At 43.3% G+C, this 13,488-nt stretch overlaps 1 protein-coding gene across 2 annotated transcripts in view; it reads right to left on the reverse strand.

Annotated features, from left to right (window-relative positions):
- Positions 1 to 13,488, reverse strand: part of LOC120820788 (cGMP-dependent protein kinase 1) — a 76,112-nt gene that overhangs the window by 49,860 nt on the left and 12,764 nt on the right. For both annotated transcript variants that reach the window (XM_040178940.2, XM_040178939.2), the window contains exon 2: positions 6,909 to 7,075. In XM_040178940.2, the coding sequence (XP_040034874.1) occupies positions 6,909 to 7,075 (167 nt within the window). The remainder of the gene's footprint in view (positions 1 to 6,908; positions 7,076 to 13,488) is intronic.

Raw genomic sequence — 13,488 nt, forward strand, 5'->3', positions numbered from 1 at the left:
GAAAAAAAAAGAAAAAGAAAAGCCATCTCACTCAAAGAGACAGAGAGCGGGTGTTTATGAAAGAAAGGCTATCCAGAGAATAGCAGAATGAAAATGAAGTGAGATGGACAGGAGGGTGGGTGCAGCCAAAGAAGAATAAGACAGTTGTGGAAAAGTGGAGGAGATGAGAGACGGGAGTAAGATGGTGACAAGGGGACAGATTGGGGTCAACGTCGGTAAAATGTGAGGGGTGACGGAGGGGAAACACGTGCTCGTCTCTGGTTTTGTATTTGAGCATTTTGAATTAAAACACTCAACCGTGTGTCTGTGCATTTATGTAAAGGTAACAAAGGAGCGACTTTGAGGGCAAATGAGAAAAGACAGTTGCCAGACATGCCAGAGTATTTTCACTGGGTGATCAGGGCAGATGGGGCCCTGTTTGGAGTAGGTGAGATTATTAGTGTGCAACACACGGATGAACACCATTTGCACATTAATGACACATTAGTGGACGTAATATTCGTATTGATAAGAGGTTTTTCACATCATTAGGCTGTTGTGTGTCAGCAAATGCTGCTGGATGTTTATCCAGTGTCCGGAAACACCTCAATTTGGTGTAGCGGGTAGAAAACTTTTCTTGTTTTCATATATTCTCATCACTGAGCCCTTAATTTAACTCTGGGTAAAACTCAGCTTTGAATTGGAATGGTGTAAGAGAATTTATATGTACATATATGTATATATAGTGTGACATTTCAGACTGAAGCGACATGGAAAAATGTCACTACACACATGGTTTCATTCAATAATGTGCAGCTTCGTCCCTCAGCACTTGCTTCCATTCCCTTATAACAGGGGGGGTGACTACATTTAAGTGGACAGATGAAGGGCTACTACCTGATTCTGATCCCGTGTTACTTTAGACGAGTGGGGTATAAGTAAGGAGTGTGCTTAAATGTCAATCCAATTACAGACCCCCCCCCACGCCTTTCCCCAGATGACGCCTTCATGACCTCATTCAGGTCATCACGAGAGCTGACAGCCCCGAAGAGTGCCAGCTACGTGTGACTGAATCGCGTGGTCATAACAGTATTGGATGCCATGTTACTAAGAGAGAAACACAAACCCACACAACGTCAGTCCTAAATTAGATTTTAGTCCAAAGAAGTTGAAATCGAGTTCCCCCGGAGAAGCCTTTTGAGCAGGCGAGGGTGAGTTTGGTCCTCAGCAGTGGGTCAAGGTTCATTATTGAACTACAAAAGGCCAGTGCTATCAAGATTGAACCACGATAAGCCAGTGCTTTCAAGATATAATAGACAACCATTGTAGTATTGAATGTGAGCTACATGCTGCATTATCTGGAGCCAATCAACTCAAAGTCTGCAAGCATTTTGCTTTCCTGAGCTGCATTAGTTAAGTTGCCAGGCAACAACGTGGTGCAGTGGATTTGTGCACATGCATTTCTGTAACCCAAAGGATTCTCTATTTCCATTTTGGCTTATTAATATACAAAAAACATCATAATTATTAGGCGATGGTGTGTCAAAAGCAGAATCTATAGAAGTAAATTGCTTCATGCCTCACAGCTGCAGTATGACACCGAGTCACACTCAGGTGCCCCTGTTGATTGCACACTTAATGCTCATGATGAGACAGTTGACCATCTCCCTTTACTCTGCCTCGTGAGCCTGGGAGCACACACAGCGTCTCTCTATGGACTCGTGCATAGTGAGAGGACGAGTCCTGTTGTCTCAGGTCTCAAACAGACATTCATCTATCATATTTCTTACAGATTCTTCAAAAAGTGGTCAACTTGTTACTTGGTGAGTCAGTACAGTCGTTGGTCTTTTGACCATTGGCATCGTTTTAAAGATGCATAACTCACACATTTAATAATGGAGCTCATGATTAAAAAGTGATAGTTGCATAACTCAGGCTGTAAGGTATTGTACAAGGTGACAGATGAGATTAAGTGCTAGTGGAAGCTACCAGAGATTTTTAACAGGATAAAATGTCTCATGAAACAAAATGTAAACAGACAAATGTGCCACTCATTTCCAAATAAGATTTTTATTGGATTAGAGATCCAAGCAAATAGTTTGGATGTCTACGCTCACAACAACACAATCAAGTACCGAGTGCCAGGGAGTCAAAGGCCTCCCCTTGAGAGGAAATAGTATCAAGTCACAGTGAGCAAACATCACCAGTCAATGTTATTCAGAATCACTAGTCAATGTTATTCAGAATCACTAGTCAATGTTATTCAGAATCACTAGTCAATGTTATTCAGAATCACTAGTCAATGTTATTCAGAATCACTAGTCAATGTTATTCAGAATCACCGGTCATTGTCATTCAGACGTTATCCAAACAGCACGTTCTTCTCTGTCATATTCAGACATAAAAGCTTAAACTAGAAGTTGTGTTGAAGAAATCTGTCAAAATGTTATATTTGCCTTGTCTAAGAGCAGCTAAAATAATTGGGACTCTATCCAATTTGTGTTGAGAAAGTGCCAAATCCGAGGGATCGTCTCAAATCCCCTGAACACCTTCAACGGAATGAAATGTTCTTCAGCGCACCAATGGTTGCATAGAATATGGTAACCTGTCAGAAAACCTGTCAGTGTACAGTGAACACCTGGGATATGGAGCTGACTCATACTGTAACATTAACGCTCCTTCTTCTCACTTTTCCGCCCGGTAAAACATATTAAAACTATGAACACGTGAGGGCAGACAGCTCATTCCCTCTAAAAGTAGGAAGTGGGAAAAAATACATAATTTTGAGCCAATATCGCATATGCCTGCATCCTCTAGGGCAACTTTTTTTTTTGTTTATAAATGCTTGTATTTGTTTCACAAACAAGGTAAAAGACAAAATAAGAAAAGTTTGAATGTGTACCATTCATTCACATACTGTGTTAGAATAGTAGTGAATGAATGGTTGGCAAACCTAAACCCAGTTTGGAGACACATCAGGCATCCTGTTATCACGATAAAGCAAAAACTGCGCAGTAAAGCTGTCCTCTCCAACCTGCAGTTACATGTAGACACTGAAGTACAGCCTTTGCTCACATACTAAAAACAGACATTTAGCTCAACCATCTCATGGCCTATTTTTAGATATGACAAGAACTGAAGCAACTCAGATGACCTGTTTTTAAAAAACCTGAAGTTACTTGCTCCAGATTCTCAAATGGAAATATTTATTGATAGAACATTGGATGTATTGAGGCCTTAGACCACTTGTGGGACAAGCATTCTATTTAAAACCCATATTATCAATTAATTAACTGTAGATAGGCAAATTAATCAATAATGAAAATAGTATGTGAAAAAAACTTTAGTGCAGGCTGATCAATCACCATAACTCAACCCTAAAGTGATATTAAAATATGAGCTTATTTAGGTATATAAGACTAAACCATTTATCTTGAGTCTTTTTTATGTTTTACTACCCAGCTGACAGGAGACTGACTTAGAATTATATTCAACTGATTGTGTTCCGTTTATGTCTAAGTTCACTTGCATTTTGGCCTCATCTCTGCTTTTCTATGATATCCAAACGTACCGTGATATCAACCCTCAGTAATAGGCTCTGTTACACCTGAGGCTTTCTTGTACCATTGTTGTGTACTACCGCGACCGCGGCTGCCTCTCAGCAAACGCGCTGTTATTACGCTAAGTTGAGTGATGACTATGAAGGAAATCAAGGGGGTTTTACTGTCCTGGCACTGCTTGATGGTAATTGCGTGTGATTATACTCGTTATTATCATCAGCCACCTGTACGGGTCTTCGTGGACGACACATCCAATCAAACGCCTCTCTCATCTCCATGGAGAAGTGAGCCTCAGTTGCAATCAGTATGTTTAAGTGGACCGGTGGATGCAACCAAAGTACAACAAACGATCCTGGAGGCGGCGGCCTCATTGTAGAGAATCCGCTCCGTTGCTTCAGCTCCGGTTTTGTCTGATCTTTGAGTGTCAGGTGCATCTGCAATAAAAGCTAAATCCTGTGCATTGTTTAAATAGGAAGGCCCATAAAAAAAGCAGATGTAATGATGCAACATACAATCATTCAATTTTTTTTTGCATTGGCATAGTTTTCATTAGGTTACATGATAAGCGATGTCAGCCCCGCAGCCTCACTAAGAAATGACACTAGTGGCGGATCAGTGAACAACTCATCTACTGGGAAAATGATGTACGGTGTTGAGTAGACCCAGCTGTATGTTTCACATGGCACGGCGCAGCTCGACATCCCGTCCATGTGGATTGTAAAAGGTCTCAGGCTACAACGGGCCTCCACCAACGTTGACACAAAGTCGTCGTCAATCCCTGGTCTGATGCTTTTAACGTTTGCTTTTTATGCAAAACACATCATGGCCAGAGGTGGAAAACTCGCAGGCCAAGGATACAAGTGAGAGAGAGAGATAGAGAGAGACAGAGACATGCAGAACAGGAAGTGGAGCAGAACCGATTTTGGGGCCGCAGGGGAGGGCTGACAGATAAACACGTTAAGCTTCCCTTCAGGATTTGAAAATGGAAATCAATTAACCAAACATTTAATATTTGTGCCACATGATCACTGGTGAATTGAAGCCTTTTGTTTGAATGAGTTGTATCTTTAGACTGTCGAAATAAAAAAGCCCTCAAATAAATATTTGTCTTACAGATTTGTATCTTGTTTTCCTCTCTTTCTGTTGCACGTATTCATGGTGTCAGTGTGACGCTTGCTCATTTGTGACCTAGCATGGGGAGTTACCGCTGGTACGACAGACTCCAGCAGCTCTAACAACAGTGAGAGCTTAAAATATATCAAGTACCAACAAAATGGTAGCAATTTTTTTTTTTTTTGGCCAAATGTGCGATTTCTGTCTTTGCTTTTCTTGGAAAACTGAACGTGTTACTTTTTCATCTTTTCAACCACAACTTTAGAACAGAACACAGTGAGGCAATAAACAGGGATGTGGTCTCACATTTTGAAATTAATTGGCTGCAAGGGAATTGAAGACACAACCCCTGATTTGTTTTTACAGTGCCCAATACCCCAAATATGTCAAATTCGCTCTTTGGTTTTGCATTTCATTTGAATGTTGCCTGTTTTATGTAAGACTCTTTACATATCTGACTCTCTGCAGTCTACAGATAAGAGAAACAAGTCTAACAAGTTTAGCACTGATGTGAATAGAAACACTCAAATCCCTTACTGAAGTAAACGTACCGTTACCACATGTATTATATATTATAGCAAAATGCATTTTCAGAAAACGGCACCTATCAGTATTTAAGCATTTTACCGTGCTAGAATTTTCTCATTGCCTCAAACTCAAGTACATCTTATGTTGGTGGAAATGCTGGCTTTAAGCCAGTCGTCCTGAGTTTTAATATCTGCAAAAGCTTTTTAACTTCACGACCACATTGTCACACCAATTAAAATTAGGATTTTATACTTATTTTCAGCCCTCACTTACATGTTTGTTATGTTAAGCTTGAATTTGCGCGCGCCGGCAAGTATTGTCTGTTTGGTTATTAAAGGGTATATCTGGAAACTATCTTATATTAGACAAATTAATCCATGTATTTGTGTTTACTTGCGTTATTCAACAGTTTTATAACTATTAACTATATTTCGGTGGATGTGAAAGGAATGCCGCGTAGGTGTGCTAAGCACCGATGTAATTGTCGCCCATCCCGATGAAACGCCTAGTTTGTGCATCTTAGACTTTCTACGTGTCGTCTACGATGGCAGTAGAGAGAAAGACGTCTGCTGCTTTACCAATCCTAATGATTGAGTCGGCTGCCTAACACAACAACATTTAAAGTCACGGTTCTTAGATGCACCACAAAAGGTCTTTGAATTCAGACCCTGTGACTCACTAAAGACCAGCTGAAGACAGAAAGCAGCCATAAAACTTCTGTTGGCATCCCACACAGGCACCGTCTGTCTCTGGAGCTCTTTCAAATGTGACAAATCCTACCTGCCTCGGCTTGAACGGAGCAAAGCCCAGAGTGTATTTATAGAAATCTGGATTTGTCATAGAAATGAACATATGAAGAAAAGAAAAAAAATCCTCGTTCAGTAGATTTAATTTCTCATTATATTGTGTATAACTTCCCACATTTGGGAATTGTCTTTCCAACTCAATACTTAAATTAAATCGGTGGCCAACAGGAAGCAATCGGGACATTGATCAATATCAGCATTCATCTTAGTAAAGAATTAACCTTTAAATGCCATTCAAGCCAATGGGTTTCAGTTTCTATATTTTCTATTCCCTCTCTTTGTTCTGCCATTTTGTTAAGGTAGAAGAAATGATTTCCACCGTAAAACCTTTTTAATCCATTTTAGATCTGCTACACAGTCCTTGCAATTAGATGTGAGTGGTGAATGCAAGTAATGAAGATTTTGGAGAGGCAGAGAGCAATAATAGTAATTCAGATGTTCTATACGTATATATTGTAATCTATATTAGGTTGGTCAATTTCCAAGTAATGAACATTATATGTGTATAATAACCGTATAACTGATGATCAGTTATAGTGTGCTAGCATTGACTGAGGCATTTTCCCTGAAGTTAAATCAATTGTCATTGACGAGGGCTCTCTGAACCTTTTGTAGCAGAATCAGTTGTGAGAAATTGTGAAGCAAAAATGCACTTTCTTAAATCCCATCAGCGCCAGGCCTCATGGAATGTTGTTCTTGTCAACAGAGCTCTCACACTGTATCATGTTGAGGCTCCTTTTCAAAAAATCCAAAAACGCGAGTATAAAACCTCCACCCTGCTAAAAGAGAATGAAAAAGAGAAGATCACCTCATAAAATAATATTACATTAAGTGATATGGGCGAATTCCAGAGCACAGAGTCTTGAACGTCGGTTCACCCAAAATTAACCCTTTTCATTTCACGGTACGTTTGTGCGCTTACCTTCCATGACGTAGACCAGCGAGCCCACATCGCCTTCCTTAATGATGCAGCTGTCCTTTCCATACTCCACAGGGTACATGCAGTCCACGATCTCTTGAATCTGCGACAGCTCCAGGTTCTTCATGAAGTCGTTGTCCAAGATGGCCTCCTTGATCAGGTCTTTGGACCTGGAGACGAGGCAAAGCAGAATGAGACCATCGCTGCGCAAACACAGATCAGTATGCCATTGTTTTCAATGTAAAAACCTCGCCTGAGATAATATATTCTCTGAGATTTATTGAAGGACGTTGACCAGTTCTAAAGGCAGGCATGGTAATATTTTGTCAGGAAATTAAAACTCCCCTTCTACTGGGTTGCCGCTTTTTTTAAAAACCAATACTTATTTCAAAGACGTCAAGGTGATACCTTTTTGTTCCCTTTACATGCCGTTATAAGCCATTAAATAGGCTTTCTAAATCCATGCTCAATGGAAGCAAGTTGATTTGATTCAGGGATGCACTCCTGTAGCCAAGGAGGCCTTCACACTGTGGAGTCATTTGAGCATTCCACAGGTCTTTTTTTCTACCAGCTGCTATGCAAGGGCAGCAGAAAATGTTATTAAATTGAAACTTGCAGTCGCCTAGGTGCAGCTCAGTGCAGAGAGCACTTTGTCAGGCGGCCTTAAAGGAGACATTATGTAAAATAAGCGTTTGGAACGAGGCGTTGGACGCTAATTATGAACCATCAAAGGAGAAGAGACATTTGACCATTCAAAATGTCCACGTGAAGGCGAGCCAGGCCCAGCACACAGACGTATCCAGAGACCCGAGAGAAATCTGAAACGCGCCCGACTCCAAAAAGTGAGTTCTCGCGGTTGCTCATGTTGTCATCATTGTCTATACAGCAAAACCTGTATAACCTAAAAATCATTCTCAAGCTCTGTAGGATTCGAGACCACCTTCCCTTTTTGTGCTCCGTGCCCTTTTCAGAAACTGATTTCTGGATGCATTGTTGACGCCGATAACCGGAGGAGCTCAAAGCTAAAAGGGCAAATAAACCGTAAGGCATTTATGAAGCAGTGCTCCCACAACACACCGGCCTCTCTGACCTGCTGCCATGAAAGGTTCAACACAAAACACGCAGAAACACAAACTTCAGCAAACCCCTTCTGCACATTTATGATCTGAGGTTATGTTTTATAGTCTTATAGTGTCTTACTTCCCCTTAAGGAATGAAACATTTTTAAGGTCACACGGCCATCTCTCCCACAACTCTTGAGATGCATTAACAAATCTGTGAAGAGCTACTGATGCTCCTTCAAAAGAAAAACCTCCATGACTCAAAGGGCTGTGCTGAAAAGCAGCTCTCGTAGATGCCCTTTAAATGTTCCATCCCGGCGAGAATCTTCCAATCTGAACTTTTTTTTTTTTACACCATCAGCTGAGTGATTGGTTTTGGTTTGAGTTTCAACAGAGGGCGCTTTCAATAACATTAAAAAAAACAAGATTCTCATCATGTGTGCTCTGTATTCAACAGGCTAAAGGGTTTCGAGGCCGGCAGCTGGGCTTGTGCACCCGGGGAGAAGTAATACTTGTGGGTGAAGGCGTTACTGAAGGCCAACTTTAGCTACGTGTCAAACTCAGAGTACGCCCTCATGAGAGTGTCAACACTGGATTGGTTGGATATTCGTTGGATATTCACTCAACTGGATTGGTTGGATATTCATACACTAGAGTGTTACAATTTCACGATGTAAATTCCACTGTACACAAGTCAGGTTGTAGCGTCATTATCCCAGATTTTTCCGTCATTTGTGAAATGCCTTTTCAGCATTTACTGCAAGGAACTCATTTGTTCGACTTTGGGTTCTTGTTCCCCTGCTGTCTCTTTCTTCTTTTCACCTATTTGAACTTTTGACAGCGCAGCAAGCCAGATGATCCCGTGGCTCCTCGGTAGCTTACTCTCCCCTCGAGCATCAGAGAAAGCTACGATCAGGTAGACTGAGGTTTCGCAAACCTATTTTTAAATTCCTTTGCCGAAATCTATGTCCTTTAAACCGTCTTCTTTTTAAGCCGAGACTCCGCACAGAAGAGACGAGGACTGAGGTCCTGAGCGGTACACCTGCCATATGAACATCACACACCCTAGTCAACGCTACACACTCAAATATCCTCGGTGAAATACGCCCTTGTGTTTTTCTCACAGCTAAATATTGCTGTAATGCCTGGGTCCCCCAAATGGGCTCCAAACTGCTACAGATTTATTATGAAATTAAAATCAATATTATATATGAAAAAAAAATTATGTTATCCCCCAAAATAATTTACAAATGCCCCCCCCAAAAAAAACACAAAATATACTCCTCATCCGTATAACGTTAATAATGACTTCATGTTTCCACTTTAGAGGAACGATTGCACTTCTTAACTAGCCCAACACATAAATATTTGGATGTGTTGGAGTTTGAGATATGTATATATTATAGAGTTGACCTTTTGAAAGCCCTTCTGTTGCTCGGGCAACAGCTTCTGTTTAATTACCCGGCCTTGCTGTTTACTTCCTGTCAGCTGCATTAACAAACATTGCTACAGGAAATACAAAGGGGCCCATTTTGAATGCTTACGCTGTCGAGTCTGCAAGGGTTTATTATATTTGTATCCAATGGAGTTGAAAGCTCAACCTTGAACCTAAGTTCAAAACGTAAGTAAAGTCAAAATGTGTTTTTACCGCCTCTTGTCGCTTGAGGTAAAATTGTATTACTGAATGATTAAATACTTCCCACTTTGCTGTTTTCATATAGATACTTATGATGAAGCTCTCAACAGGTCTCGGCCAGGATGGACTTCACTCGGCTGATATCTAGCAGCTATTGTTGCTTACAGTCAATATTTTTGGAAACATTTTTGTACTATAATATATTTGTACACTACAGATCTTATAGCTTGCAGTTCGGCTTGGCAGATTGCCCCCCCAGCCCGAACACACACCGGACCCTTGCTATATAAAACCCAGAAATGTGCAGTTTGGCTTGTTTTGCTTTTAGGGAGACGCTTGCATAAAAACTGTCTTAAAATGTGACTATAATACCTCATCACTCGACGACTAATGCTCCTTTAGCTTTGTGGTGTTTACATAAAGTAATGCGGCGGTAGTTCACTTATAGCTTCACGTTAAAGTCTTAGTTCAGCCGATTGCATTAACGGCTCACAAATCATTTACGTGTTGTTCATTTGTGATTATCTTAATGAACCAAAACGGTAAGGGTCCTAAACATTTGTTGACACAGAGTTTCTTTTCTGAAAAATTCCAAAATCCCACCCAGCAATCCCCCTGGTAAGTGTAGGTGAGAAGGACCATTCGGTAATTTGATTCTCTGCTGGTTTGGGGAGTGATTATTTTTCCAAATTGACCTCCACTCCTCTGGAAATACGCCTCATTGACCCTCTTTCTGTTACTTTACTCCAAGGAGATCTTTGACCTTCTCAACCCCGGCCTGGACCCCCCCACTTAAGCCTCTGATAGCGACTTTAAGCAACGTTTATAACCAGACCCTTATGAAAACATCTGCCTTCCTCCCCTCTGTAAGGATGATGTATTCGCCTTCATCCCGTTGTGAAGTTTATGGCTGAGCAAGTTCGGCCTTCCTTAAAAGGAGAAAATATGCTCTTTTGGGAGGAAAAAAGAAGAGGGGTGGCAGAAAAGGGGGAGAGGCTAAACAAAACAAAAGGGGGACGGAGCGAAAGGGGTGGATAGCATATGAGTGAGCAATGGCCTGTGGGCCTTGAAGAGAAGATAAAGTGTGTGAGAATAAAAGAAAAATCTAAACATTTAGCCACGTCCTCTCGCCCGAAGTTAGCCCCCCCCCCCCCTGCGACCCTGTATGACGGATAAGCGGTTTGAAGATGGATGGATAGCAAAGCCCAACAGACGATATCGCTGCGCTTCAATAATCAAAACAAAGTGAAAATGCAAAGTTTTGTGCAATGTTTTTTTCTTGAGGGCACCCGCGTAATTTACTAAAGATCTATCTGGTGATCATAGTAATTAACCAACGGGAGAACAGTGCTAAAACATGCTCAAGTAATTTGCATCATCATTTTTCGTTTTTCTGCTAATTAGAAGAGTAACTGTCCTGCTGACGCTCAGAACATTAAAGTGATAATTGAAGGACTGAAGTTCCACCTCCTTGCAGGAAGCGGTTCCTTTTTATTTCCATCATTACCTAATATTTCAGCCTTTCCCGTTCTAATTAACAGCTGATTAGATTGAAACTCCATGTATCTCCATGTACATTGCAGATAGATCATACTATGGATCACTGTCAATATGCAGCATTTTGTATTTTTGCAAATGGCTGATGATTACAAACACACCATCAAGGTCTCACTAAAAGCCTCTGTCAGGTCGCCACCCTCAGGAGGCGTCGGTGTGTTGGCACCAACCAGCACTCGAGGGGGCCGGACGTCAGCACGGAGGTGAGAGCAGGGCCCAGCTGCGTCTCATCCACAATCACCCACCTGTTGCTGCCTTCCAATCAGGGGAGGTATTTAGGAGCGGCCCCGAAGCCTCTTCCCCGCCGGATTGTTAGTCTTGTTTGCACCTGAACGGGCCGCATGGCCCACGCACCTCCCCGGGAATCCCGCTCACTGTTTTTCCCCCACCTCTGGAATCCGGGACCGCCGTCACCACCCCGTCACCTCCTAGTCCGGTGCCTCCTTTTCACGAATAAAATACATGGTGACTAACAAATCTGCGTTTGGGTCTTTTCCAGTGGAGGCAATACGTGACAGAACAATCCGGCCAAAGACATGGACCCAGCAGATCTACAATCTGTCCGCGGGGCCGTCACCAATCAAGGAGCCCTGCTAGATCAACACAGCCTAGCACTTCAGGAGATCATGAAGGGACTACAGGAGCTCTCAACCAGTGTCGCCGGGATACAACACCGACTCAGCGCCCCGGTTGGTCCTCCGGCTCCGGCTCCAGATCCTGCTCAAACACCGCCAGTGCCAGTCCCTCCCTACCATCGGGAGCCACAGGTTCCTACCCCGGAGAGGTACGATGGCGACCTCGGCAGCTGTCGAGCCTTCCTACTACAATGTGGGTTGGTCTTCGACCAACAACCAACTTCATTCGCCACGGACGGGTCAAAGATTGCTTTTGTGATTGGACTGCTACGTGGAAAAGCCTTAGAGTGGGCCTCAGCGGTATGGGAGACACAGAGTAATGTGGCAAGTACCTACCCAATGTTCACCTCAGAGATGCGTAAATTATTTGACCACCCAGTGCGTGGTAGAGACGCATCCAAGAGACTACACGCGCTGCGGCAAGGTACCCGAGGCGTCGCAGACTACGCCATTGAGTTCCGGACGCTAGCCGTTGAAAGCGGATGGAACGATGAGGCCTTAGAATCTGTTTTTTATAACGGATTAAGTAGCCAGATCAAGGACGAATTGGTTTCATACCCTGAACCAGAGACTTTAGAGGATCTGGTTCAATTGGCGATTCGGGTAGATAACCGATGCCGGGAGCGACAGAGAGAAAGGAGGCGCAGCGAGTCACCCCTCCCCCGAAGGGTAGCAACCTCATATTCTGTTGGAGGGGGACCTCCCAGGTACAACGCCAGATCACCAGCGGGGACCAACAATGAAGAGAGGCCCGAGCATGAGCCCATGCAACTAGGCCGATATCACCTTGACGAAGAGGAGCGGCGGCGCCGGTTTGACAACAACAGCTGTCTTTTCTGCGGGCTACAAGGACACTACCGTTCCTCCTGTCCTCGGCGCTCATCAAACAGGAGGGCTCGCTAGATGTGGAGAGAATACTAGCGAGCCAAGTACCCATATCTCCCAACCCCCGGCCCAGAGCACCACTGCACGCCACGCTCTCAACAAAAGGTCAGTCTTTTCGATTTCAAGTTTTAATCGATTCTGGGGCAGACGACAGTTTTATTGATGCTGATGTGGTGAGACAACTGGGCCTCAACACCACTCCTCTGGAGGGGGCTGTTGAGGCTGCTACTCTTGACGGCAGGCTGCTGGCCAGGATCACCAGCCGAACCGAGCCCGTTAAGCTATTTATTTCAGGTAACCACCAGGAAGAGATCAGCCTGTTAATTATTTCCTCCCCTAAGATTCCGATCGTTCTAGGACTTACGTGGTTGGTTAAACACAATCCGGTAATCGACTGGCCAGAGGCTAGGATAACCAACTGGAGTAAGTTTTGTCATGCTCATTGCCTGCGGTCTGCAAGTCCGAGACTAGAGAACAGCCAGGGATCCACCCAATGCGCGGCTGACCTATCCCTCGTCCCCACTGACTACCATGACCTGGGGGAGGTTTTCAGTAAGAATCGGGCCTCATCACTTCCACCTCACCGCCCGTACGACTGCGCGATTGAATTAAAGTCTGGTTCCACGTTCCCCAGTAGTCGTCTGTACAGCATCTCTAAACCGGAACGGGTAGCCATGGAGAAATACATTAAGGAGTCGCTCGCCGCCGAGCTCATCCGTCCCTCTTCGTCTCCATTGGGAGCAGGTTTTTTTTTTGTCACCAAGAAGGACGGTTCCCTCCGGCCATGTATTGACTATCGCGGTTTAAAC

Source organism: Gasterosteus aculeatus, chromosome 6 (assembly GCF_964276395.1).
Source record: "Gasterosteus aculeatus chromosome 6, fGasAcu3.hap1.1, whole genome shotgun sequence".
Taxonomy (NCBI): Eukaryota; Metazoa; Chordata; class Actinopteri; order Perciformes; family Gasterosteidae; genus Gasterosteus; species Gasterosteus aculeatus.